This window comes from Rhipicephalus microplus, chromosome 4 (assembly GCF_043290135.1).
Source record: "Rhipicephalus microplus isolate Deutch F79 chromosome 4, USDA_Rmic, whole genome shotgun sequence".
Lineage (NCBI taxonomy): Eukaryota > Metazoa > Arthropoda > Arachnida > Ixodida > Ixodidae > Rhipicephalus > Rhipicephalus microplus.
In genome coordinates, this window is record NC_134703.1 from 208,075,837 (window position 1) to 208,101,007 (window position 25,171).

Here is a 25,171-nt window from a genome sequence, read left to right on the forward strand (position 1 = left end):
GTACTACTGGACTGTGACGTTGCAGTGTAGCTTGGCCACGTGGCCACACTAGGCTCTGACGGACGTTGAGCGGATTATTGTCTGCTTTCACTGGCTTTCTCGCGCACACGTGCCGCGAAAGCAGCTGCAATACAAACATGTAGCAGCCGTGATGCTTTAAGGTATGTACATGGCAAACGTCTGCGAATGTCACACCCTTCACTACAATAGGCGCGACTTGGGTATGGGGCAGCCAGTCCCATAGTCCCGCTACAAGGGAGTTGCGCAAACACAGCCCCACACTTTAGCATATTATGAACGGGGCACCGCAACTTACGGGGGCGGGGGGCGCAGTCAGCGATGAACGCTTGGTCCCCCTGGAGGGGAAACCTGCGCACGCCTGCTCTCACTACAGATTTGGTGTGATGTCACTGCAACTTTTGTTCGCTTTGCTAGAGAGCTTCGACAGCTTTAGACGTGCTTGCGATGGGATTCAGTCGGTAAAATAAGCATTTAGGTACACTTTGAAGGTAAAATAAAATATATTCAAACGTTTGCTGTGTCCGACCATCCAAATGTAGTGTCCTAGCCTGCAGAGAAAACCGACAAGGGGCTTGTTTTAGCCTTAAAACTCTATGGCACCACTCCTTAAGCGAGATGGCTGGGCCATACCTGTAAACCTGCTTCCCCTGGTTCTCCTCGAAGACCTGGAAAGCCTTGCAGACCCTGCAGCAAGAAAAGGCACAAATGATTCGTGAGAAACATTCTGGCTTCAAGTATGTCTTTAAGAAAGGAAATAGAGGATGCTGAGAGGAGCGAAAGCAATATGGCCTAGGCATATTATTCATTAATGTCAGGAACAACCCAGTGGCAGCAAGCCTGAATAATATCATCGTGTAACGACCACGTTTGATGAAGTGACACCAAGGTAAATAACAGTTTACGTCAGAGTGAAAGCTCAATGTGTGACACCATCTAAAACGACAATATTGTCAACAGCAATGCTCTACGTATCGAGAAATTAAGGAAAATGCGCGAGGATACAAGCACTGCAGTAGGACATGCTCAAAATTGTACCGATATTGTCAGAAAAGCCACCTACAATTAATCACTAGTAATCAATCTAGCTGCACTAAATAAAGAAAATTCTGTGTATAAAGAGACGCAATAAAATAATGCTCTTTCGTTTCTGTATGATTCGTGAAAAAAAAAACATGGGACGTTACTATGAAGAAAGGTGCTAGTAGTTCACACATTCAGTTTTCGCGTGGTTACACTGGAGAGATCGTGCCATCTAGCGGGACGCAGTTGAACCGGAACACGTCTGCCGTCCCTCAGCCAATGGCAGGAAATTGATCAATAGCCATTGTTGTTGCTGTAGCTCCCACTGCTTTCGTTCTGTCTACTAGTGTCGGTGGGGTGGCTAGAATGGGAAAGTGTGAAAAGCAGCCGGCGAAACCAGTCCCCAAAGCGCGCCGATGCCGCTTGGGGCGCTGCATGCACCGGCGCGGGTAACCTTGCGGAGGAGACAAACGAGACAGCACGCGCCGCCCCCCACAAAAATTGCTCCCACGCTGTGTGGTGGTGACCCGTTTTCGGTAAAATTATTTTGATCGAGCAAGTATAGGGCGGTACATGGCACCTAAGCTTTTTAAAGTCTCATCTCTGAAAACCATTCTTGATAAAGCCTTGATATGTTTAGTTTAACGTCCCAAAACCACCAATATCATTATGAGAGACGCCGTAGTGGAGGGCTCCGGAAATTTCGACCACCTGGGGTTCTTTATCGATTATACTCAAAGATCAGAAATTTGAATCAATGCGCCCGCGCTGCGGGAGCCAGAATATCTTTTTAATAAACCTCGTATTTATAATTGACATGTCATAAATCATTAGTTAAACAAGGTTGTAGTACCGTAGTTTATCTTGCTAAAATAAACGTAAACCCAAGTGTTTGTCTCACTAGGCACGAAGAAATAAATGTGGAATTTACTTATTCCTAGAAGCGTATAGGATGAACATTGTCCTACAGGCTTCCTTACCTATTAAGCACCTTAAACCACGACCACATGGACACTTTGTCCTTTCTTCTGCCATTAAGAACTTCTTATGAATCTATTTAAATATTGAAAAAAACGTCGCTACGATTGGCTGTCTTGCGCATTTTTTAATAATTCTTATTACTATATTGTATCTTTTACTGTGATGTCTTTGTGTATCAGTGTATCGATTTTATCCTGATGATTTGTGACACCCCAATATATTACTATGTGTAATTAATTTCTTACGATTTATTCCCAACTATAGCGCTGTAGATATGTTTTTTAAATAATCAAACCCGTCACATTAGATGCTTCGCCTAGCTATTTCACTATCCCGAATAGTAGATCTTCCGGAATTTCGGTCGCTCTACTTATTGATTTTTGCTTTTCATGTTCATGCCACCTATCATACATATGTATTTCCTCGCTCTCTATTAGTAGAGCTTTGCTTTATAACTTTTGTATTCGTACTTGGTGCCATTTCGAGCTTGTAAATTTTATTTCATATTCTACATGTATATATAATTAGAATAAAATTCTACAATTATTCTACATGAATTGCTACTTTGTCAATTTCTCGAGCTTTTAGTCCTATGCTCCTCGACCTATTGAAAGACAGGAAATGACGTCTCTGACCAAAACAACTATAGCAAATTTAGGTGAACTGAACTAGCAAATTTTACACAATATGGCGGACGCAGAACACAGTGGCCTAATGTGCACATGAGAGTTGCATGCGATGGCTTATAACAACGTGGCGCATGTTAAATCCATTTTTCATTGTCATAGAAAGCCGAAATATTATTGCACCGTCAACCCTCTCTGGAAAGATATGATCACTGACTTTAAAAAAATTACAGTAATTCTGGCAGCTTGCATCTGCTTGCGGACCGTAATCGCAGGGATTTGCAGTGTAAAATCTTTGCAATGTAAATAATTTTTTCCCCTTTACCCTAGACAGGGCCCGCTAGAATTTCAACTGCTTATGAAAATATGAGCCTTGATTTTACAGGTACTGCAAACTTCATGCTCTGCGACCTGCACTATCAGCAGAAGCAAATTTTATTTTGGAAACATAACTGATAAATAGTGCTACCGTGTTGCAGGAACGACTTGCTGACAGTTACAACTTGCACAATTTAAGCAGCAGCTCCATTTAACATGTATAACGAGTGCGTCAAATACTAATCGCCGAAGTAACTTGCTATAGCAGCAACGGTGTTACTTATAACGCGCAACCATCAACACTGCGAAACAAGGCGGGTGTTCTTGCATACATCACGATTATTACGAAGTAACAGATTTCTCGCATCGTAGCTTGCCATGTAATATACAGGGTGACCACGCGCCGCTCAGCGGTGTATAATTCATGGGCCATAGACACTGCTAGGGCATCATATGGGAGTCTTTCGTAGTCTTCCTCATTTTATTCCATCTCATGCAGCATTTTTTCTACACACAGAGCGACTTCTCCACTAAGTGACGTTGCCACCTGTGGGACTCTTCAAGAGGCTGAACTGAAGCATAATGCAGCGACGCTGGATCTACTTTTTTCATGTCGTTGACACCTTCAGGCATTTCAGATTAACCCAGCACAATCACCAATTGGCGAAGTACTTATAAAACAGCTACTGCCTCTGAAAGAAAAAGAAAAAAGCACACCCAAGGAAAGCTCTCCGAAGTGCGCCGCTCACTTCCCACGCCGCTGCCATCAGAGCCCCTAGCGGCATCGGCGTGCCGAAGGGCCTTCTCAGGCAAGCAAAAAGCGCCGTGCTCATCACACTTCCCCAATCTAGCCACCCTAGTGTCGGCAGCCGCTTAGTAAAACCAGGCAACGTTGCGCATGCAACAGCGACATGAGTCAGTCCGCTTTTTGAGGCGGGTAATTTGAAGTGTGTTAACCAGATGGGGGTTAATGAAACGTTATGTTATTTCAGAATAAACCTTTCATTGGCACAAATGTAATACTATGACGTTTCTGGAACACTTATTCAACAATCAACATCGAGTGTCCTATTGGGTGAAGCGAATTGGTGGTACAAGAAAAGGTTGCAATGGCGGCCAGTTTGGACGACTGCAAGCACACGTGGGATGCTTGTTAATGGAGAAACTCAACGCAACTCACGTGAGCGAATGAACGTTAGAGGCGTGTTAACAACATTGCAAAATAAATTTTACGGGACATAATTCTTAACAGCGGAAAAGAGGCGTTCTAGGGCATCCCAGTAGCTACTGGGACTTCGGTCCCAGTAGCAAATGGCAAGGTGCGTGCGGAGCTGCTATGCATGATACCAGAATAGAACGCCACTGTGCATGGCAGCGTCCAACACAATCTATAGCTCTGCCCAAAAAATCAAAACGATTGGTGCTCTCGTCGTGGTTGTGCTGGGGTCAACGCTCTGAGGCAGGCGTGGAGGGCAATGAGCCAGGCACCATGTCGTTTTGTGCGAGTGAAAAATAACGCAGTCCCATACAGGCACACAATAGCACAAAACATGGCAGGAAATGACGGAAAATTACACACCATCGGGAGAGAACTATAGCTTCACTGATTCTGTAGATTTTACACTGGATGAATCTGCTGAAGTTTTTTTTTAATAAATGCGAAGCATTTCTAAGCGAACTTCAGCGACTTTGAGCGTATCACTCTATCTATCTGTCTATCTATCTATCTATCTATCTATCTATCTATCTATCTATCTATCTATCTATCTATCTATCTATCTATCTATCTATCTATCTATCTATCTATTCATCAATCAATCAATCAATCAATCTATCTATCTATCTATCTATCTATCTATCTATCTATCTATCTATCTATCTATCTATCTATCTATCTATGTAGCCACCTACGACTTTTAGCTTTCCTTATCGTTTCGATAATATTATCGAGGTATCGATGCAAACTTGGTATAGCAAAACACGACTGTACGAAGACAACATTCTACTAGTCATAGCATGAAAATCATTACATGTATGTCAGGAATGCCATGATATACATTTCATAGTCCTGCAGCTTCTGCGGTGGTTTCGTTCACATGGCATGTTGCAAAACTGGTATGGTAGAGCATAATTCATGGCCAACACAAGCGGCAGACCCTAAGAAGAAATTCATGACATGCGTGTCATGTAACAACATGACTAGATGCCATGCTCATGGTGCGCTGGTGGCCGTTTCGCTAGCCTAACCTATACCAAATTCGCAATTACGGGACATGAATCGGTGACGAAGGCATGATACTGGTGCAAAGAGGATAAACATGACATGCGTGTCATATAACAGCATGACTACATGCGACGCTCATGATGCGCTCACCGCCGTTTCGCGAGCTTCACATGTATTGAGCTCGGTTTTACGCGAAGCGAATAGACGACATAGGTGAATGGCACATCTAAACGTGATGATCACGACATGCGTGCCATATAAAATGAATACATGTCACACTGATGATGCGCTCGCGGTCGTTTCGCTAGGTTCACATATGCCAAATTTGGTATTACGTGAGGCCCGTAGATGACGAAGGTATGTGACTGGTACAAACACGATAATCTTGAGGTGCGTGTCATGTGAGCACATGACTACATGCCCAGTCAAGGCACGAATACATTTCGACGTGATGCGGTGCGCGTGCTCGCCGGCGTTCATTTCGTCGCGTCACGTTGGCGTTGCCACTCCTCGGGCCGGTCCTGCAATATACTCCCAGGCGCGCGCCTCGCTGCTTTGCTTTGACGCATGTGCGTTTCAGCACATACAGCGTCCGTCTGTCACGAAAAAGGCAGACACAGTATTGTCTAGGTAGCGCATAGGCGCGAAATGCAGCATGTCGCATTTCTCACCAGCTGCCGTCGGGCCGTACTGACGGACGGAGTTCACGCCGGTCGCACCTGGCATCAGGCTATAAAGTGCTCACGTTTTGCTTACGTAACGTCACTGTGCCCAGTGTGCGCACGTGTCAACGCTGCATAGTAGTATATTGGGCCTTCATGATGCGCTCACGGCCGTTTTGCTAGCTCAACATATACCAAATTTGGTGTTACTTGACGTTAATAGATGACGAAATATATGACTGGTGCAAACATGATAATCCTGAGACGCGTGTCATGTAAGAGCATGACAACCTACCACGCTCATAGCGTGCTCGCGGCTGTTGCATTAGCTCCGCATATACTAGATTTTGTATCACGTGATGTGAATAGATGACAAACGTAAGCGACACATCCAAACATAATAATCATAACAGGGAAGTCATGTACGGCGTCATTTGCCTCCACCTCGTAACGTTGTGCTGATTTTAAAGTGACATATCAACATTTCTCATTCGTGCTTCGCAAATCATCGATTCCCACTGTTTGTGAGATTTGCCAATTTTTTATCGCAAAGCAATATTTTAGTATACTACAAGCACATTAGAAATATCTATCTATCTATCTATCTATCTATCTATCTATATATCTATGTATCTTTTTATCTATCTATCTATAAATCTACCTATCTATATGTCTGTCTTAGCGCCTACGTGTGCGTGCTCTCGCGATCACCCTCTTGACTTGCAGTTAACCAGAATTAGTATGGGAGGGTAAGATGATCCGACGAATGTGACTCACTGGTCATATCTTATAAATTGTGTCACAATGTCGTTGCGTACGTCGTCAAACACTTTCCTGTTAAGACAACAACACATATGTGACGGGCTCCTCCAGGCGCCCTAAGCCATAATAGCCCTGTACCTGGCCAAGGCCTTTGACACCGTAAAACGTGAACACATACTGCGTGAAATACGCACATGAACTCAGACGAAAAATTCTACAACTCTAATAAAGCCTTTCTGGTGAACATAACCGCCACCATACGCATAAAAGAGCAATCCGGTGAACCCGACCGACTCGGAAATATCGGCACCCCACAAGGGTCCATGCTCTTGCCATTGATTTTTAATGTGGCGATGCACAGGTTAACGGAGAATCTCGCTGAAATCCCATCCGTGCACAATGCGATATATGCGGATAATATAACCATATGCGTCCCATGTGGCAACTCATATAGTGCCTTGAAAAGAATCCTCCAACAAGAACTGACTACATTAAAGACTTTTTTAAGCTAACTGAACTCGCACTCTCTCCACCAAATCTGCTCTATTGCTCTTTCAACCTCGACGAAATTCAGACAAAGAGAAGCAGCAATTATTGCATAAAGTTGAGAACAACCAAACGACACCGTAAGTATATATGGTTAAAGTACTAGGGCTAACATTAAGCGCCAAGGAGGGCCAACACAAGTAGGCACTCAAGTGCCTTGAATAAAGCACGAACAATTTTGCAAGAGACATTGCTAGAATCGCCAACAACAAAGCAGGCCTCCTAGAAAACAACATAATGAAGGCATACCACGCCTTTCTCGTACGTCGCGTAGCGTACGCTTTATCGTTTCTGCAACTTACGAAGGCTGAAATAAAAAAGGTCGATTCCATGCTCTACAAGAGACTGAAAACGTCACTAGGCTTGCCAAATAGCACGAGCAACAAGAAACTCGAGCAACTCGGTCTGCACAACAAGGCCGAAGAATGTTTTGAGGCTCAGAGAGTGGCACAGATCACACGCCCGTCATAGACGCAGGCAGGCCATCTCATCCTACGAGAAGCAGGCATTTGCCCAATTTTTCAACCAGATAAATACACCATACTTAGTAATGACGTGAGGAAACACATTAGGGTTGAGCGAATCCTCCGCAGCGTTCACCTAACATTCAACAACGGCCGAAGGAAGGGCAGAGCAAGAGCGCTCATAAAAAAGGCAAAACAACACAACAAGCACGTGCTATTCTTAGATGCCGCCCGCTACTACGGCAGGGAGGCGTTTGCCATAGCGGTCGTTGATATAGACGGAAACCTGATAAACGCGGCAACCGTCTAAACAAGCCATATCCACGAAGAAGAGGAAATTGCGATCGCACCAGCCTTGCTGAGCTGCCAAGGCCATCCCAGAATATACACAGACTCCAAGACGGTGGCACGAACGTTCGCGGCTGGCCTGGTAGCTAGAAGCATTGAAAAACTCAACGTAAGCGCACTAAGAGAGCACGAGAGGAAAGAAAACCTTATTAAAGAAGAGAAAGCTCAAATCTACGTATTATGGTTCCAGCCCACTTAGGACAGTTGCCAGGACTCGACCACTGCAATACCAACGAAGAGGTCAACCGCCTGGCGCGTGAGCTTAACCGCCGTGCTGCGGACACCGGCCCCTCGGGGAGTGGGCGGTACGAGAATCTCTGCAGCCAGGACAAAGCGCTCGCATACCACTAGATCAGTTCACATTACCGGGGACAAAGACGTGCCTTCCCAGCACCGCACCCAAAACTTAACAAAGCACAACCTCTAACTCTAAGAAAATTCAAACGCGTACGTACATAACACCTTCCACCTTACGCAGAGTCGACCCCGACACACCACCCAGAGGCTCCCTTTGCAACCATCTCTATTACAATTTCGAACACATGATTTGGCTGTGTTCTTTACCACAGCGCAGCACAACTAAATACTAAAAAGGTTTGGCGGGAAGCTCTCAAGAGCAACGAATACAAGCAGCAACTACAGGCAGTTCAGGGGGCCTCGAACATCGCTACAAGCCTTCGGCTGCCAGCGCCATCCTGGGCGGAGCCTTCATGTTCAATTAGGGTCAAAATGGCCCTTTTTCAACCTCCTCAGAATATGTTAAATAAAGTCAATCTCACTCACTCACTTCCGCCAGACAGTAGCACATATCCGCGGGCGGGTATGTGCTACTGGTGAGCGAGTACATTCATTCATTCATTCACAAAACTTTATTTGTGTCCTGAAGCACGGTTTTTTCAGACCAAGGCGGGCCGCATCCACGTCGGTACCGTCAGGCCGAGCCTTGTGGCGTCTTCGTGCACCTTCTGGACTCCCCGAAGTTGGTCTTAATAAGACGCGCTTCGCACCATCGTCTGCCAGTAAAGCCATTGTTCTTAGTGGTCGGCAAGAGTCGCAGGACAGCCCGCCAGCATGTTTGTGATCCCAATGGTGCCATCGCACGCGTCACACTTGTCTTGAATTTCACTGTCACTCATATGTAATTTTAACGTGTCAGCTTTAAAGGGCCACTCACCAGGTTCGACAATTTCGAGGTGACAAGCGCACTGCGTACAAGGGGAATCACCGACCATGCCTGCCAAACTTTGGAACACTACGCACTGCCAAAATGGCTCAAACTTCAGGGTGAACGCTGCTCTCCCTTCTTTTCGCGGGTGCGCTTCAAGAGAGGGAGGGCATGACGTGCACGTTTGAATTGCGCTAAGTACACTGCAGTGCAGTGACGTTGGTCTTATTCGTAGACGACGGTGCTGTGACGTTGCCAACAGTGACACGTGACATGGCGAATATTATTTAATACGACATGCATAGTTTCTGTAAATTGTTGCTTGAAGAGATTCACAAAACTTGAGAAAGGTAATGAGACGCAATCAGATAATATGCGTGGCTTATCCATTCCCCCTTCCCCGTGAATTGCAACAAGATGCGGGGCTATTCTGCCTGCGGTTCGCCTGAATTCGTATCCAAGCAGTTCGCGACACAAGCAGACGCCGGTGCTAGAGCAGGAAAGAATGGTCCTGCGCGTTCGAGCGCTCGTTATGCTCATCTACTCTGCCACGTCTAAGCCAGCCTTTCCTAACCATCCCACAGAAACAGCCACTACACCACAAAATAGGTCCGTCAACAAAACAACGTCGCTCGTGTGCTTGGCGGTTCGGCTTGTTCGGGCCCGTCATGCGCACGTGACCTCTTGGTTGTATGCCGGAGAGGGTAGGAAAGAGATTTATCTTGCGACGGCTACGCGGGGCTGTGACAAAGGTTTCGAGCTCGCCTACTCTCATCCTCATTCCACGCAAGGAGGTTAGACTAAAACTTCTGGAGTGGCAGAAGAGCTCCGTGGCTTAAGCCTACCCGCCGCCATATTGCTCAGGGTAGAAAGCGGATGGGCGCGTTATAGCGAACGTGGCTTTCTCGTTGTTTTTGTGCTAGTGACGTTACATGTGGTACCGTTAATTGAAAAATACGGTCCTGAACATGCCTGTGATAATTTTTCGAGATGTCGATGGTGGGCTCTTGTTTAGCATTTAGCTGCCCTAATCGTGTCAAGCGGACACCGGGTCCAACTTTCTACGTGTAAGTATGCAAGCTTTGCTCGCTCGCTTTTTCTGACATATTTTCGTGACGATGGCTGCATTTGCGAGTGCACAGATTTCCTCTTTTGCGTCCGGGTGCCCAGACAAACATTGAATAATTTTTGTGCGTTTGATAATTCCAAATACGTCATATTGTGCGGCACATGAGAGTGCACTCTGAGGCAAGAGGGTTAAGCGCCTAGAAAATAATCACGTTTTATGATCAACACACATGTTAAACCAGGCTTCTTTCTGAGACAACATAAATAACGAGACTACGGGCATGTCACAATATACCACCGTGTTTCTATCGTTCCAATCGCATTTACAAAAGCCAGCACGTGAGTTTGCTTTATACAAGCGAGCGTTTTGTGTTAAAAGTTAGTTAATGTCCCGAAACGATATCGAAGTTTCTCGCCGACAAGCTTAATATTACTCTTGAATTAGGTGCAATGGAACGCACACACCAAATTGGGACCTTTTTGGGAAAAAAACTCGACCTATCATTGTTAAACTAGCTAACTACAAAACGAAGGAAGGCATTTTGAGCGGCGGTCACATGCTTAAAGACACGGACTTCGCCATTAGGGAGGACTTCGCAGCTGCCACCCACATTGCGCGGTCAATGCTGTTGCAGTTCATTCGCCCCCAAAAGGGCGCATTTAAACTCAGTCTCGACTGACTTCACGTGGACAAAAATGCTACAAGTACGACGAGTGCCAAGTACGACCAGAGTACGTACAACATTTTCGCCATGTTCTTTGTACTCTAATTACCAGTCAAACGTTTATTTTCTTTATTGTTTGATTAGTTTTTGTTGTCATTCTTGACCAAACTACCATATGCGTATTTCGAACTGTATTGTTTATAATAATATGTCCACATTGAATTGTACGCCCTCACAGTGTATTTACTGCCCCCCCCCCTTATGTAATGCCCTCGGGCCTTTAAGGATGCAATAAATCAAATGAAATGAAATGTAGCACCAGCTCTGTAGCACCTTTCCACTCAGCTCATGCAAAAATGGTGAAATGGGGTATGAATAATGGTTGCTTGGTAAACACTTTTAAAAGGCCATGCCCGCACTCGATGCAACGCTGTTTCAAAGCACAGGTAGGGCGTCGCTTGAGCCATTAAACCGCACATATCTATTTAGCGTCTTTTAAGCGCTGTTCACTCGAGTGCCCTGATTTCTGCTGTTGCGGAAAAACTCTTGAAGCAAAATAAGAATCATGGAGGGCGATTTCAGCCGCAAAATACGTCAATTCCTCTATCGATATGGCAATCAAAGCCTGTGACGTTTAACTCGATGTCTGCACTTATCGCCGCGCACACTCTGTAGTCTTCAACACTCTTTTCCTTACTACCTTTAAATACAAACACTCCATAAACGCAGCATTGTTTTAACTGCTAGGAACTGGGTTGCGCGTATCGTTTATAAGTACCCCACGCCACACGAAGCATGGGGTCAGAAGTGGTTGCGCGAGCCCACTGCCGCCAAACCGAAAGAGCAACCGAGACCAGCCACCCAAGACCTGCCATGGAGTTGCTGAAGCCGCCAGAACAACTTCGCCTTGAGGGTTAAATCAGCAGGAACTGGTGCCTGCTCAAACCAAAGTTTGAGCTTTTCCTAACGGCAGCAGAGCCACACGGGAAAACACATACAGAAACCACGAAGACAGCTTTGATCCTAAGCAGGGTCGGCGACGATGGTTTGAAAATATACAACAACTTTGACTTCCTTGAGGGCGAAAGCCAGCAGGATTATCGCACCGTCATAAAAAAGTTCGACGAGTACTGCGCATCACAGCTAAATGAGGTTCACGAACGGCACGTTTTTGACAGCGATTGCAAGCCTTACAGTGAGCCAGCTGAAAAGTTCATCACAGATCTCGGGAAGCTAGCGAAGTCTTGCAATTTCAGCACCCTGGCTGGGTCAATGATAAGAGATCAGATTGTCTTCAGAACGGTTTATTGATATCTGGGATTTAACGTCCCAAAACCACCATATGAATATGAGAGACGCCGTAGTGTAGGGCTCCGGAAATTTCGACAACCTGGGGTTCCTTAACGTGCACCCAAATCTGAGCTAAAGGGCCTACAACATTTCCACCTCCATCGGAAATGCAGCCGCCACAGCCGGGATTCGATCCCGCGGCCTGTGGGTCAGCAGCCGAGTACCTTAGCTACTAGACCAACAAACAATGCCAAAGTGCGAGAGAAGCTGCTGCGTGACGACAAGCTGACGTTGACGAAATCCGAGCAAGTACGCAGGGCAGTTGAAGTGTATACCACCCGAAGCGAGCTCTGGGGCATAGAAAAAGAAGTCGCCGCACTGAAAGTGATGTCTAGCGTCGAACCTCGTATAGCAGACGGTGATACCAGGACACAAGAAACGTGCATAGACGCGGCAAGAGGAACGTCAGGTAAGGTCGCGCAGAAGTGTGCGAGTGTCATAGGTGTGGTCGGTGACACGCGACTCGGAACTGCCTGAATTTGGACGCACCTGTCGGCGGTGCGGTGGTAGAAATCACTTTGCCACTAAATGCAATAGCAACAAGCAAGTAGCGGAAGTCAAAAACAGCGAAGACTTCGACATTCTCAACATCACAGTCAACTGGGTGAACCACACGAAATACTGGGTAGTTCAAGCACAAATGGCGAACAAGGTAGTCGAGCTAAATGTAAACACGGGTTCTCAAGCACATCTTCTACCACACAGCGTATATGAACGCCTTCAGCCAACAATGCAAATGAAGCCTAGTGGCAGCTCGGTACTACGTTCGTATGATGAATGGATCATCAAGCACTTTGGAAATTTCACAACAAAGGCAACGGTAGGCGATAAATCTGCCTGTATTGATTTTTTTCTGGCGAAGAAGGGATGCCAGGCAATTCTTGGGCTCCAAGCCAGTGAGACCTTGGGACTTTTCCAGCGTTCAGTGAGCACCATAACTGCATGTAGCCGCGAGCATGTGTTCAAAAAATTTCCCCTAGTTTTCGTAGGCACGGGGTGCCTTCAACATCCATATAAGATGGTGCTACGGGAGGATTCCGTACCTGTCATTCAGATGGCCCGACGCGGGCCGCTCTCTCTGCAAGATCAATTGCGACGAGAGCACGACCGAATCCTCGAGGCAAGAATCATTGCGAAAACAGTGGAGCCGACAGACTGGGTGAGTCTCTTATTGATTGTAAGGGAGCGTAATGGCTAGCTAAGAGTTTGAATGGACCCCAGAAAAATTAATCGATGCCTGAAGCGCGAGTACTACGAGATGCCGCGATGTGAAGACATCGAGGCTGAAATCGCAGAAGAAAAAACTTTTTCTCGGCTTGATGTTAAGTCAGGCTTTCATCAGATACATCTAGACGACGAAACATCTAGAATATGTACGTTTTCGACTCCTTTCAGGCGATATAGGTTTTTGAGGCTGCCATTCGGAATCGCCTCGGCTTCGGAAGTCCTCTAAAAAACCATGAGTCAAATGTTTGATGCCATACCGGGAGTGCGCGTCTACGTAGATGATATTCTGATATGGGCGCCCACATGAAAAGAACATGATGAAAAGCTAAATGCTGTCCTGGATGCAGCGCGCAATGCTGAGCTAACACTGAATGCAGAAAAATGCGAAATAAGGGTGCAGAAAATTTCACTCTTGAGTGATGTAATATCTAGACGAGGCATCTGGTCAAACACCACAACTATTAGACCAATGCTTGACATGCCAGCGCCCACAAATAGGCTAGGAGTGCAGCGAATGCTTAGCTTCGTCATTTACTTCTGAAAGTTTCTGCCAGCGATGGCTGAAAAAACTCAACTAATGCGCCACTTAGCAAAGAAGGACACTGTATTTGAGTGGAGTGAAAATCATGCCAAGGAATAAAGTGAGCTTTGAAAATGCTTAAGGGAGGAGGAACGAAAGAGGAAGGACAGGGAGGTTAGCCAGTTCTGAAAATGATTAAGCGTGCAACTTGTGTTGTCACCTTTCGTGCCCAAGCGAAACACTAAGCTAACCTCGGACGCCTCTCAAATGGGGAAAGGGTCAGCTCTGCTGCAACAATATGAGGAATCGTGGAAGCCTGTTGTTTATGCCTCGCGGGTGCTGACAGACACCCAGGAAAGGTACTCGCAGATAGAAAAAGAAGCTATGGCTGTACTATTTGGGTGCGAAAGGTTCCATCACTTTGGGTATGGACGAAAGATCGTTGGGAAACTGATCACCGTCCACTAATAGCAATCGCTCCAAAGACGATTGGAGAAATGCCACCCCGGCGGCAGCGCTTTTTTCTTCGCTTGCTCAAATACAATTTTGACCTGATTTCCATTCCTGGAAAAAAGCTGGTGTTGGCGGACATGCATTGTCATGCTCACGTCGACAGCACTGGCACGCGCAAGGACAACGAAGACGTGGAAGTGCATGCAGTAAGCATAGTTTCGTCACTCGTTAGCGAAGCCAGTCAAACCCGGTCGTTAGAAGAAACTAGTAAAGACAGTTACTTAAAGGGCTTCGTCGAGTCCGTAAAAAGTAACCGGCCGGTAAGTGGAGAGCTCAAGGCCCTTCCCATGGAAATAATGGTAGTAAATGGCGTACTGTTCAAAGAATACAAGGCAGTGATACCGAGGATTATGCGGCCAGAGATACTGAGAAGAATACACGTCGGACACATGGGGCTTAACAAATGCAAGGTGCTGGGTCAGTAGTTTTCTGGCTAAGAATAAATGGTGACATAGAAAACGTCGTAAGCACTTGCACAGTTTGCAGAAAGTACTCCTACTAGCAATAAAGTGAGCCTCTTATGGTTCGCCCTGTTCCCGGGCATGCATGGTACAGAGTTGGCGTAGACCTGTTTGAGTACGCCGTTAGCTCTTATCTCTGCGCATATGTCGCTGTTTCTAATTTTCCAGAAGTGAAATTGTTACATGACACGTTATCTTCTACCGTAATATGCCAGTTGGGCGCAATGTCTGCAAGGTACGGCATTCCAATCGAGCTTTGCACTGAAGGGAGAAGGGGGGGGCTCAATTTAGCAGTCGAGAATTTTCGATATTCGCAAGAAGATACGACTTCAAACACACCATGTCAACTCCTAGATTTCCATGCTCAGATGGATTGACCAAAAAAGGTGTGCAAGTCGTTAAAAAAATTCTGAAAAAGAAAACAGCAGAAGCAAAGAATTATTTTTAGCTCGGATTATTGTATTACAGATCCAGTCCCTTGGAGATTGGTCAATTCTTGGCGAGCTGCTTCAAGGTTGATGACTACGCACCACAACAAGCTAGTGGGTAAAAAACCATCAGCAGGCGACGCTAATGGGGACACGTCTTACACCTTTGCAGAATGGGCAGACCATACGTGTCCAGGGACACTCATGGGAAACCAAGGGAAAAGTAATCAGCCGTGCGCGGCCTAGGTCCTACGTAGTAAAGACGAAAAAAAAGGGCAGCGTGACTTGGCGGAACCGACAGCATAGGTTGGCAACGAGAGAGCCATTTAGTAGTACTTCTTAGGAGGATGCGTCCGACGAAGCGTCTGAAGATGATCACCCAGGCCGAGGTCAAATGTCACAAGGAGAAACGAACACGACAGCCCAGGGGCTTAGAAGATATACGCACAACAAAAGGCCCCCGGAGAACCTAGCGTAAGCGTACGGCGTGAACTTCATGCAGCGCTCGTAATGAGTTACCGATCATTGTATTTCTATTCTGTTTTGTTTTGTGTTAAACCATTCTGAAGGAAGGAAGATGTATCGATATGGCAATAAAAGCCTGTGACGTTTCACTCAATGCCGGCACCTATCGCCTCACACACTCTGTAGTATTCAACACTCTTTCCCTTACTGCCTTTAAATACAAGCACTCAATAGACAAATCATTCATTTTACTGTTCAGAACTGGTCTATGCGTATCGTTCATAAGTACCGACGCCGCACGAAACAGTTCCTATAAACCGTGTCGCTGTCCCTTATCTACATAACGTGTCGCATAAGCTGAAAAAATCGGTAAACACGCTAGTATCACTGTTGCATTTCCGCCCCAGAAAAGCTTTCAAAGCTTTGTAAGTTAGTCAATAATCTAGCGGCAATTAGAAATAGATGCTCTGTGAAGCACAGAAAGCACTTTCTACCTAGTGTTATTGGTGTCATTTATTTTATTCCGCTATCATGCGGAATGTTATACATAGGGTAAACCGGAAGGTGCCTGGATGACCGTTTAAGAGAACACGATAATAATGTGCACAATGTGGTTCAAGGTCACTTCGAAATCCACTGCCGGGACTGCAGCTGTGTGCCTCTCTCAGAGCGTTGCGAGTGAATAGGCAAGCACCATTCGCAGGCCACGCGTGAGGTAATTGAAGCCTATCAAATAAGTATGACGGTAACTGTGTAAGTTGCCCATTGGCTGCGTTGTTGCAAAAACAGATTGCGTATCTCGACCATTTTTAAGCTACATGTGTATTTGTTTTCAGCTCATTTAACCAAAAACGAGAGTTTTGCTGACATTTTATAGCAGGGGCTGTTCCTGCATCCTTCTGCGCATGCCCATTTTCTCCTTTTATTGCCTATATATTGCTACGTAGCTGACGTATCAGCGGTGAAAAGACGACAACGAGGAAGTGGTCTGGTGGTTGCGCGTGCTGCTTCCATCTTAGTCGACGCCATACGCATCATTTTGAATATAGAATTTAAATAGACACACCTCGTGTCATTTTTACGTAACATCTTTGTGGTGAACGTGCTGGGTTCTTCCCCGTCTTCGTCACGAAGCTCCGCAACGGCCGCATCATCATAGGTCCAGCCATGTCACAGGTTGAACAACCATCGTCTTCGCCACCTGCCCCTACCGTGACTTCTACATACGTCGTTCTACCTCCTGCTCGTGATCCCGGTGTATTTTTCGATCAGGATGGCGTTGACGTCGACAAATGGATCAACCGGTACGAACGGGTCAGCGCAAGCTATAGGTGGGACCCGACTCTTATGCTTGCCAATGTGCTTTTTTACCTCGATGGCCCACCGCGCGTGTGGTTCGAGACGCACGAAGCGGAGATTACGAGCTGGGACTCCTTTAAAGAGAAGATCCGCGACCTTTTTGACGACACCATTGGGCGGCAGATCGCAGCGCGGAATCAACTGGCGGCCCGTGCACAGACGTCGACGGAGTCGTACGTCGCGTACATTCACGACGTCATCGCCCTATGCCGCCAGATTGACGAGCACATGAGTGAGTCGGAGAAAGTGGCCCATGTGCTGAAAGGCATAGCAGACGACGCATTTAATCTACTAGTTTACAACAACGTTGCCACCGTCGACGCCATCATTAAAGAGTGCCGGCGGTTCGAAGAAGCTAAGAGCCGCCGTATTACTCAGCGATTCACCCGGCTGCCCAACACGGCCGCAACCTCATCATGTAAAGCCGCCCGCCAGTCCACAACGTATGACAACGTCACACGTATTGTTCGTCGGGAAATCGAAGCCGCCTGTCCGGCTCCTCTACAGCCACCCGTTTTCGCAACGCTCGCCTCTGACCAACAACAGCCGTCAGTGGCGTTAATACAAGCTGTGGTGAGGCAGGAGTTTGCGAACCTCGGACTTCCCTCAGCATGTCCCCTGACTCGCCCTGAAGTCCCGTCCTACTCCCGAGGACACGCTCGCCGTTCACCTCGAACAATGCCCTTCCGTAACCCTTCGGAATGGCGAACACCCGACGACCGGCCTATTTGTTTTTCCTGCCACCAGCCTGGGCACGTTTCTCGCTATTGCCGCCGCCGTTGGTCAAACCAACCACGTCAGACTTTCTCTACCTCGGTGCTCATGCATCCGACGAGCCCTCGACGTTCAGACGCCACACCCTTTAATTTCTATTCGTCGTCATCTTACGAACCTTCCACTGACGCCCCTTTGCCCGGTCGCCGCTACCCTGACGCCCCTTCGTCCGGTCGCCGCCGCTCTCGCTCCCCGTCGCCGCTACGTCGCCAATCCCGCTCTCCGCCACCTCGGCGCTTTTCCTCGCGAGCTTCTCTGGACGACCGCAGCAGGAAAACTAGATATTGCAGCTTATAGAGGTGAAGCTGCAATACCAATGACGACCGAAAATCCCCTACTGACGCTTCCCACGCACCATAGCCTGCTTGAAGTACAAGTCGACCATGTTCCTGTGACCGCCCTCATTGATACAGGTGCGCACCTGTCTATTATGAGCGCTTCTCTACGCTGCCGCTTACAAAAGATTATGACGCCATCTACGACGCAGGCAATACGTGTTGCCGATGGCGGTACTGTACCAGTTTTCGGAATGTGCACTGCTCGTGTCAGCATTGCCGGTCGTCACGCCGTGGTCCTTTTTGCCGTGCTAGCCTGCTGCCCTCATGACCTCATACTTGGCTTTGATTTCTTTTCGGCACACTCGGCCTTAATTGATTGTTCGTCTGGTACCCTCAGCCTTGATCTACCAATCTTTGCCGACTACTCTGCAAAGCCCAGCAGCCACTTGAGCCCAACCACTTTCGTTCGCCTGCCACCTCGAGCCGTGACGTACGTGTCTTTGTCATCGACCCCTCCCGTTCCTGACGGTGATTATATCGTTACGCCAATTACTGACGTTCGGCTGACGCGCAGTGTTACTGTGCCCTATATCATCGCGACCATAGCGGATAACTGTGTGTTACTTCCGCTCCTTAACTTTGGTTTCACCCCTCAAGTGTTGCCCTGCCAGATGTCTCTAGCCCAGCTAACTGCCATAACAGAGGACGATGTCAGTGTTGTCGCTGTATCTGCTCCTGATCGAAGCGCAGTCTCACGGTCACCCAGCTCAGACGATGGTATGTTTCGAAACATGATTGGATTGGAGCTGTCGCCTCACCAGGCCGACGCTCTCTGCCAAGTTTTGGCCTCATACAGTGACATTTTTGACACCGACGATCGTCCCTTGGGCCACTCTAAAATTGTCACTCACCGAATCAACACTGGTGACTCTGCGCCCATTCACCGTCGGCCGTAACCGCGTGTCAGCATCTGTGCGAGAAGTGATTCAGAAAGAAGTGGCCAAAATGCTTACGAAAAACGTAATCGAACCATCAACGAGCCCTTGGGCATCTCCCGTGGTATTAGTAAAAAAAAAAGACGGCTCATGGCGTTTCTGCGTTGATTATCGCCACCTCAACAAAATTACCAAAAAAGACGTGTACCCTCTACCACTCATTGACGATGCCCTTGATTGCCTCCATGGCGCCACCTTCTTTTCATCTCTCGACCTCCGATCTGGCTACTGGCAAATTGCTGTAGATGACATGGACCGAGAAAAGACCGCCTTCGTTACCCCTGACGGCCTTTACCAATTCAAGGTCATGCCGTTCGGGCTCTGCAACGCTCCAGCGACCTTCGAGAGAATGATGGACACGCTCCTACAAGGATTTAAATGGTCGACATGTTTGTGTTACCTGGACGACGTGATCATTTTCTCACCTACCTTTGCAACCCACCTTGAACGCCTTTCGACCATTCTATCCATACTTCGACGGGCCGGCCTGCAGCTCAATTCCTCCAAGTGCCACTTAGGTCTTCGTCAGATTACCGTATTGGGTCACCTTGTTCACGCTGCCGGCGTACGGCCAGACCCGGCGAAAGTACGCGCTGTAACAAACTTCCCAGTCCCACGCTCTGTCCATGATGTTCGCAGTTTTGTGGGCCTCTGCTCCTACTTTCGCCGGTTCGTGAAAAACTTTGCGGCACTCGCACGGCCACTCACCGACCTTCTCAAACAAGACGTCCCATTTTCTTGGGGCCCTCCTCAAGCTGACGCCTTCTCTCAGCCATTCACCGCTCGAACGACACCTCCTATTCTTGCACATTTCGACCCCGATGCTCCCACAGAAGTGCGAACAGACGCGAGTGGTCACGGAATTGGTGCAGTTTTGGCGCAAATTCAGCGGGGCAATGACCGTGTAATCGCGTACGCGAGCCGTCTGCTTTCTAAGTCTGAACGCAATTATTCTATAACAGAACGGGAATGTCTCGCTCTTGTTTGGGCGGTTTCGAAATTCCGTCCCTACTTGTATGGCCGCCCTTTCCGTGTCATCACAGATCACCACGCGCTGTGTTGGCTTTCTTCTCTGAAGGACCCCACTGGACGACTTGGTCGTTTGGCATTACGCCTACAGGAGTATTCCTACTCGGTTGCTTATAAGTCTGGACGTCTCCATCTGGACGCCGATTGCTTATCCCGCTACCCTGTTGATCAGCCCGACGAACCAGACATCGAGCCTAGCCCCAGCGTCATGTCAATGTCCCATTTTCTTCAGATTGGTGATGAACAACGTCGTGATGCTTCTCTGCGACAACTTATTGACCGTCTCGAATCTGCTCCGAACGACACGTCACTTCGCATGTACGTCCTCCTGAATGGCACGCTGTACCGTCGTAGCCTCCAGCCAGATGGCCCTGAGCTCCTTCTTGTCGTGCCGAAAAATTTGCGTTCAACCGTGCTGCACGAGCTTCACGATGAACCAACTGCTGGTCATCTGGGTGCATCTCGGACGTACGACCGCGTGCGTCGCCGCTTCTTTTGGCGCGGTCTCGCCCGGTCCGTTCGCCGTTACGTGTCCTCCTGCGATAAATGCCAACGTAGGAAGCGACCTACTGCGCCCCCGGCTGGACTTCTTCAACCGATCTCCATCCCAACCGAACCTTTCTTCCGTGTTGGTGTAGATCTTCTCGGTCCTTTTCCCGTGTCGAAATCGGGCAACAAGTGGGTCGCTGTTGCTATAGACTACACGACTAGGTATGCCATCACTCGAGCGCTCCCCACCAGCACCGCTACTGACGTTGCGGACTTTTTGCTCCACGACGTCATCCTACAGCATGGCGCTCCTCGCCAATTACTCACAGATCGTGGCCGCGCAATTTTGTCCCGTGTGATCGACGATCTTCTGCGCTCTTCCTCGACGCACCACAAGCTGACCACTTCCTACCATCCCCAAACAAATGGCCTTACAGAACGGCTAAATCGGACCCTAACGGACATGCTCGCGATGTATGTGTCCTCCGACCACCATGACTGGGACCTGGCGCTACCTCACGTGACCTTCGCGTACAATTCTTCGCGCCACGACACCACTGGTTATTCACCCTTTTATTCGCTTTATGGCCGTGATCTGACGTTACCACTCGACACCTTACTTCCAACCACTACAACGCCGTCAACCGAATATGCACGCGACGCTATTGCTCGTGCCGACCACGCACGTCAGATCGCTCGCTCTAGACTTTCGGCTTCGCAAGCCACCCAGAAAGCCATCTACGACAGCCGGCATGCTGACGTTCACTTCTCACCCGGTTCTCTTGTTCTCCTGTGGTGCCCAGTTCGTCGGGTTGGCTTATCAGAGAAGTTATTGTCTCGCTACATGGGTCCTTACCGTATCGTCCGCCAAGTAACCGACGTCCCCTATGAGATCATTCCTGCATCTGAGACCACAAGCCTGCCTGCAACCACACCCAGTGATGTTGTGCACGTCAGCAGGCTAAAAGCTTACCACCTGCCTACTGAAGACCGTAGTTAATGTGCACCGATACGGTGCTTTTACCGCCGGGGGGGTAATGCTACGTAGCTGACGTATCAGTGGTGAAAAGACGACGACGAGGAAGTGGTCTGCCGGTTGCACGTGCTGCTTCCATCTTAGTCGACGCCATACGCATCATTTTGAATATAGATTTTAAATAGACACACCTCGTGTCATTTTTACGTAACAATATGTACACCACTTCGATATGGAATCTTTGTTGAAAGTCTGCGCTCTTTTTTGTCGTTGTTTTTTTTTTTGCTTCCGTAGTTACGCAGTAACTACTGCTAGGTTGCGCTGTTCTTACATTCAGTTACGTCCTACCAACTTGCCCAAGTTTTCGAACTTCATCACTAGCTCTGAATTTCTGCAATTTGGAGCTTTTTATATTTGCGTGAGCACTAAGCTCCAAATGTTGAATATTCTGATCTTGAGATATGCCTCTCTTTAAGAAGGAGAAAATTGGCCAGACCTGCGAGGAAAGCACAGCACAGTCACAGCGAAAGCTAGAAGAGCGGTCTTTCAGAGCCTTTTCTAAACACTCATTGGGAATTGCCGCAAGCACATTTGCTTGATGCCCACTACGGCACTAATAATAAAAAAATTTGGGTAGTAGGCCGGCATTCGCTATGCCATTTCTCGTCATTCTTCTAAGAAGCGTGGTATCCGCTAAACTATTGCGAGTTAATGTGTGCCAATTGCTTGTGCAATGGCTGACGACGATGTCGAATCACGCCTGAAGTGGGTATGCGCCGCAGTTAATAACTAAACAAAAACAAGTTTCTCTAACGGGTTGTAGCATTGGACGACACACTCGTTACGCTATTCGCATTGTGTGACGACTACTTGTTCTTTAGCTGTTGTAAACCGCTTTATCAGTCGTATTAACGCGATTGCTTTCCCGACATCAAGTCTGCTTAAGGCAAGTTTAACAACAAGTCCCAAGCACCGGCGTGGCTCAGTGGTAGAATACTGGACTGGCATCCAGCGGACCTGGGCTCAAGCCCCACTGTGTAATTGGTACTAGTTTTTTCTTTGCTAATTCCGCTCGATGTGGTTACGCACACCCGTGGCGGCAGCAGCGGCGGCAGTGGTGGACAACTACGGCGCTGCGTGAGACCCGAGTTGTGATCTCACAACTTTCGCTGTAAAAGAAACTAGCACTTCTGAAAAGTCACGGAAATAAACCCTTTCGCCCAAAGCGCCTCTCATGAATGCGTGGAGCTGTGAAAATCCCGCCACCCCTAAACTTCATCCACAAAGCACTGGCACAGGCAAAAAAACTGAATTAATCATGAACGACGCACAATTAACAGGTGAAAACGAAGGGTAAGGTCGTAGCACGCAGTACGAACCCAGTCTTTTAAGATGTATTGATGCTTCTCGGAATTTTATTACCAAGTTAACGAAGCAGAACATGTATTAGGTGAAGGAATGGCAGTTTTCCTTCTCATATCCAGGAGCTTCTGAACCGAGCACGTAAAAAGGCGAACACTTCACCCCCCTCCCCTTTCATAATAACAAGAGTTTGCACACGGGCTGCACTGTTATTCGCCAAAAGCTTATGATTGTGTGCGAGTGAAAATTTCATTTTCGCTGCATTTCCTCACTGCTTACTTCTGCTTGTCAAGTAACTGTGTAAATATATAATGCGAATCTATATCCCTGAGTACTTTTTTTTAACAGTGAAAGCTGTTATGAGATCAGAACATGGGTCATGCGCGTAGCTGTAGTTGTCCGCCGCCACCCGTAACCAGTATCGAACAAAACAAAACTGGTAATTGAAAACATTATTGACACAATGAGATTCCGACCCTGGTCCACTGCGTGTCTGCCCAATATTCTACCAGTGTGCAACACTCGTGCTATGAAATAGGTAAATAAAAAAACACCAATGACGCGATAGAAATTGAACGCGGGTCCGTTGCGTGCTAGCCCAGTATTCTGCCACTGAGTAACGCCAGTGCTTGGAACTCGTCTCTGAAATGGCCTTAGACAGGCTTGATGTCGGGAAAAAAGTCGCATTGATATGAGTAAAAACGTTCACCAGATCCGAGGTACCTAGGAATCGACCTAGTGCGAAGCATGCGGAGGGAAGGAGACTGTTGTAATTTTTTTATTGAGTGACACACCATAAAATGAGGCTAATTCCATGTACAAATATTGCACATACAGGCATATGTTGAAGAGTGGCAGATGTTTTATAACCAATTTTTTTGCACTTGAGCAACGATGCCAACTGGAACTTGCGTATTAGCGAAACCAGAAGTTGATACAAAACTCTCATGCTCGCGAGGATGCTGGCCCTCGACACTGCTACGTAAATCAACTTCAGCGCACGACAACTAACCACAATTGACATTAAGCCGACGTGACGGCTGTATCAAAGCAGTAAATATGTAATGTTCACGAAATTTATTAGGCAGCACTGCAACGACTATTGACTTTTCACGAAGATTACCGTCTGTTCGAAAAGTAGATCCGAGACCTGGCATAGCTCTGTGGTAAAATGCTTCATTGCCGCGCAGAATGCTTGGTTTTGCTTCCAGCTGGGACCCTGACATTTATTGTTTGCATTCACCTGGTTGATGTCGGGTATTTCTTAATGTTCGCGCGTTAAAATCGTATATGTGTGTTCTTGTCATTCCTGGCTGTAGATACTAAGTGTCAATTACTTGTGGCACATACCCGCATACCAGCGGCACATACTCGCCCATTGGTATGTGCCCCTGTCTGGCGGGAAGTGTTTGACGACGTACGCGACGTGATTGTGACATTATTCATGTCTTGACCAGCGCATGATATTCGGCAAACCATCTTAACCTCCGATGCAAATTTTTGCTCACGCCAATTGAAGGAGGTGACCACGAGAGCACCCAAACGTAAGCGGCTAGATATATAGATAGATAGATAGATAGATAGATAGATAGATAGATAGATAGATAGATAGATAGATAGATAGATAGATAGATAGATAAAAATGCTTTCCATAAATAAGGCGTTTTAGTACATCAAGGAAACAGCCAGGCATCGCACAATGCGAACTGTGTACCGACTGGGTCGTCCCATGCTCCCACCTATTACAAAAATTGTTCTTCATCACCTATCAGCTGTGGCGCATTCCCACTTCACGTATATTTCTTTGTTGTCGTCAGCCACTGCATTGAAAAATTGCACGCTTCTCCAAAGTATTACGAAGGGTAGCATTGTGAAACTGAGCTGTCTGGTGGGCTCCGAGAATCAGGTTGTTGGTATTCTATTAGTGAATATTTTATTATGCTTTTCATTTCTCAATTTCTGGATTTTTTCATAATGTCTTTTGATTGTACATCATTTTGTTTTTCTTTTTTTTAAGCAATAGTGCAGTTATAGTCCATAAGACACTTTACGCTTACTCGGCCAGTGTCTCAGAG

The 25,171-nt window shown here is 47.2% G+C and overlaps 1 protein-coding gene across 1 annotated transcript in view; it reads right to left on the reverse strand.

Moving 5' to 3' along the window:
- LOC119172983 (uncharacterized) overlaps positions 1–25,171 on the reverse strand; it is a 1,299,788-nt gene that overhangs the window by 1,057,781 nt on the left and 216,836 nt on the right. Inside the window, exon 9 of the mRNA XM_075893951.1 lies at positions 652–705. Coding sequence (XP_075750066.1) covers positions 652–705 — 54 coding nt within the window. The remainder of the gene's footprint in view (positions 1–651; positions 706–25,171) is intronic.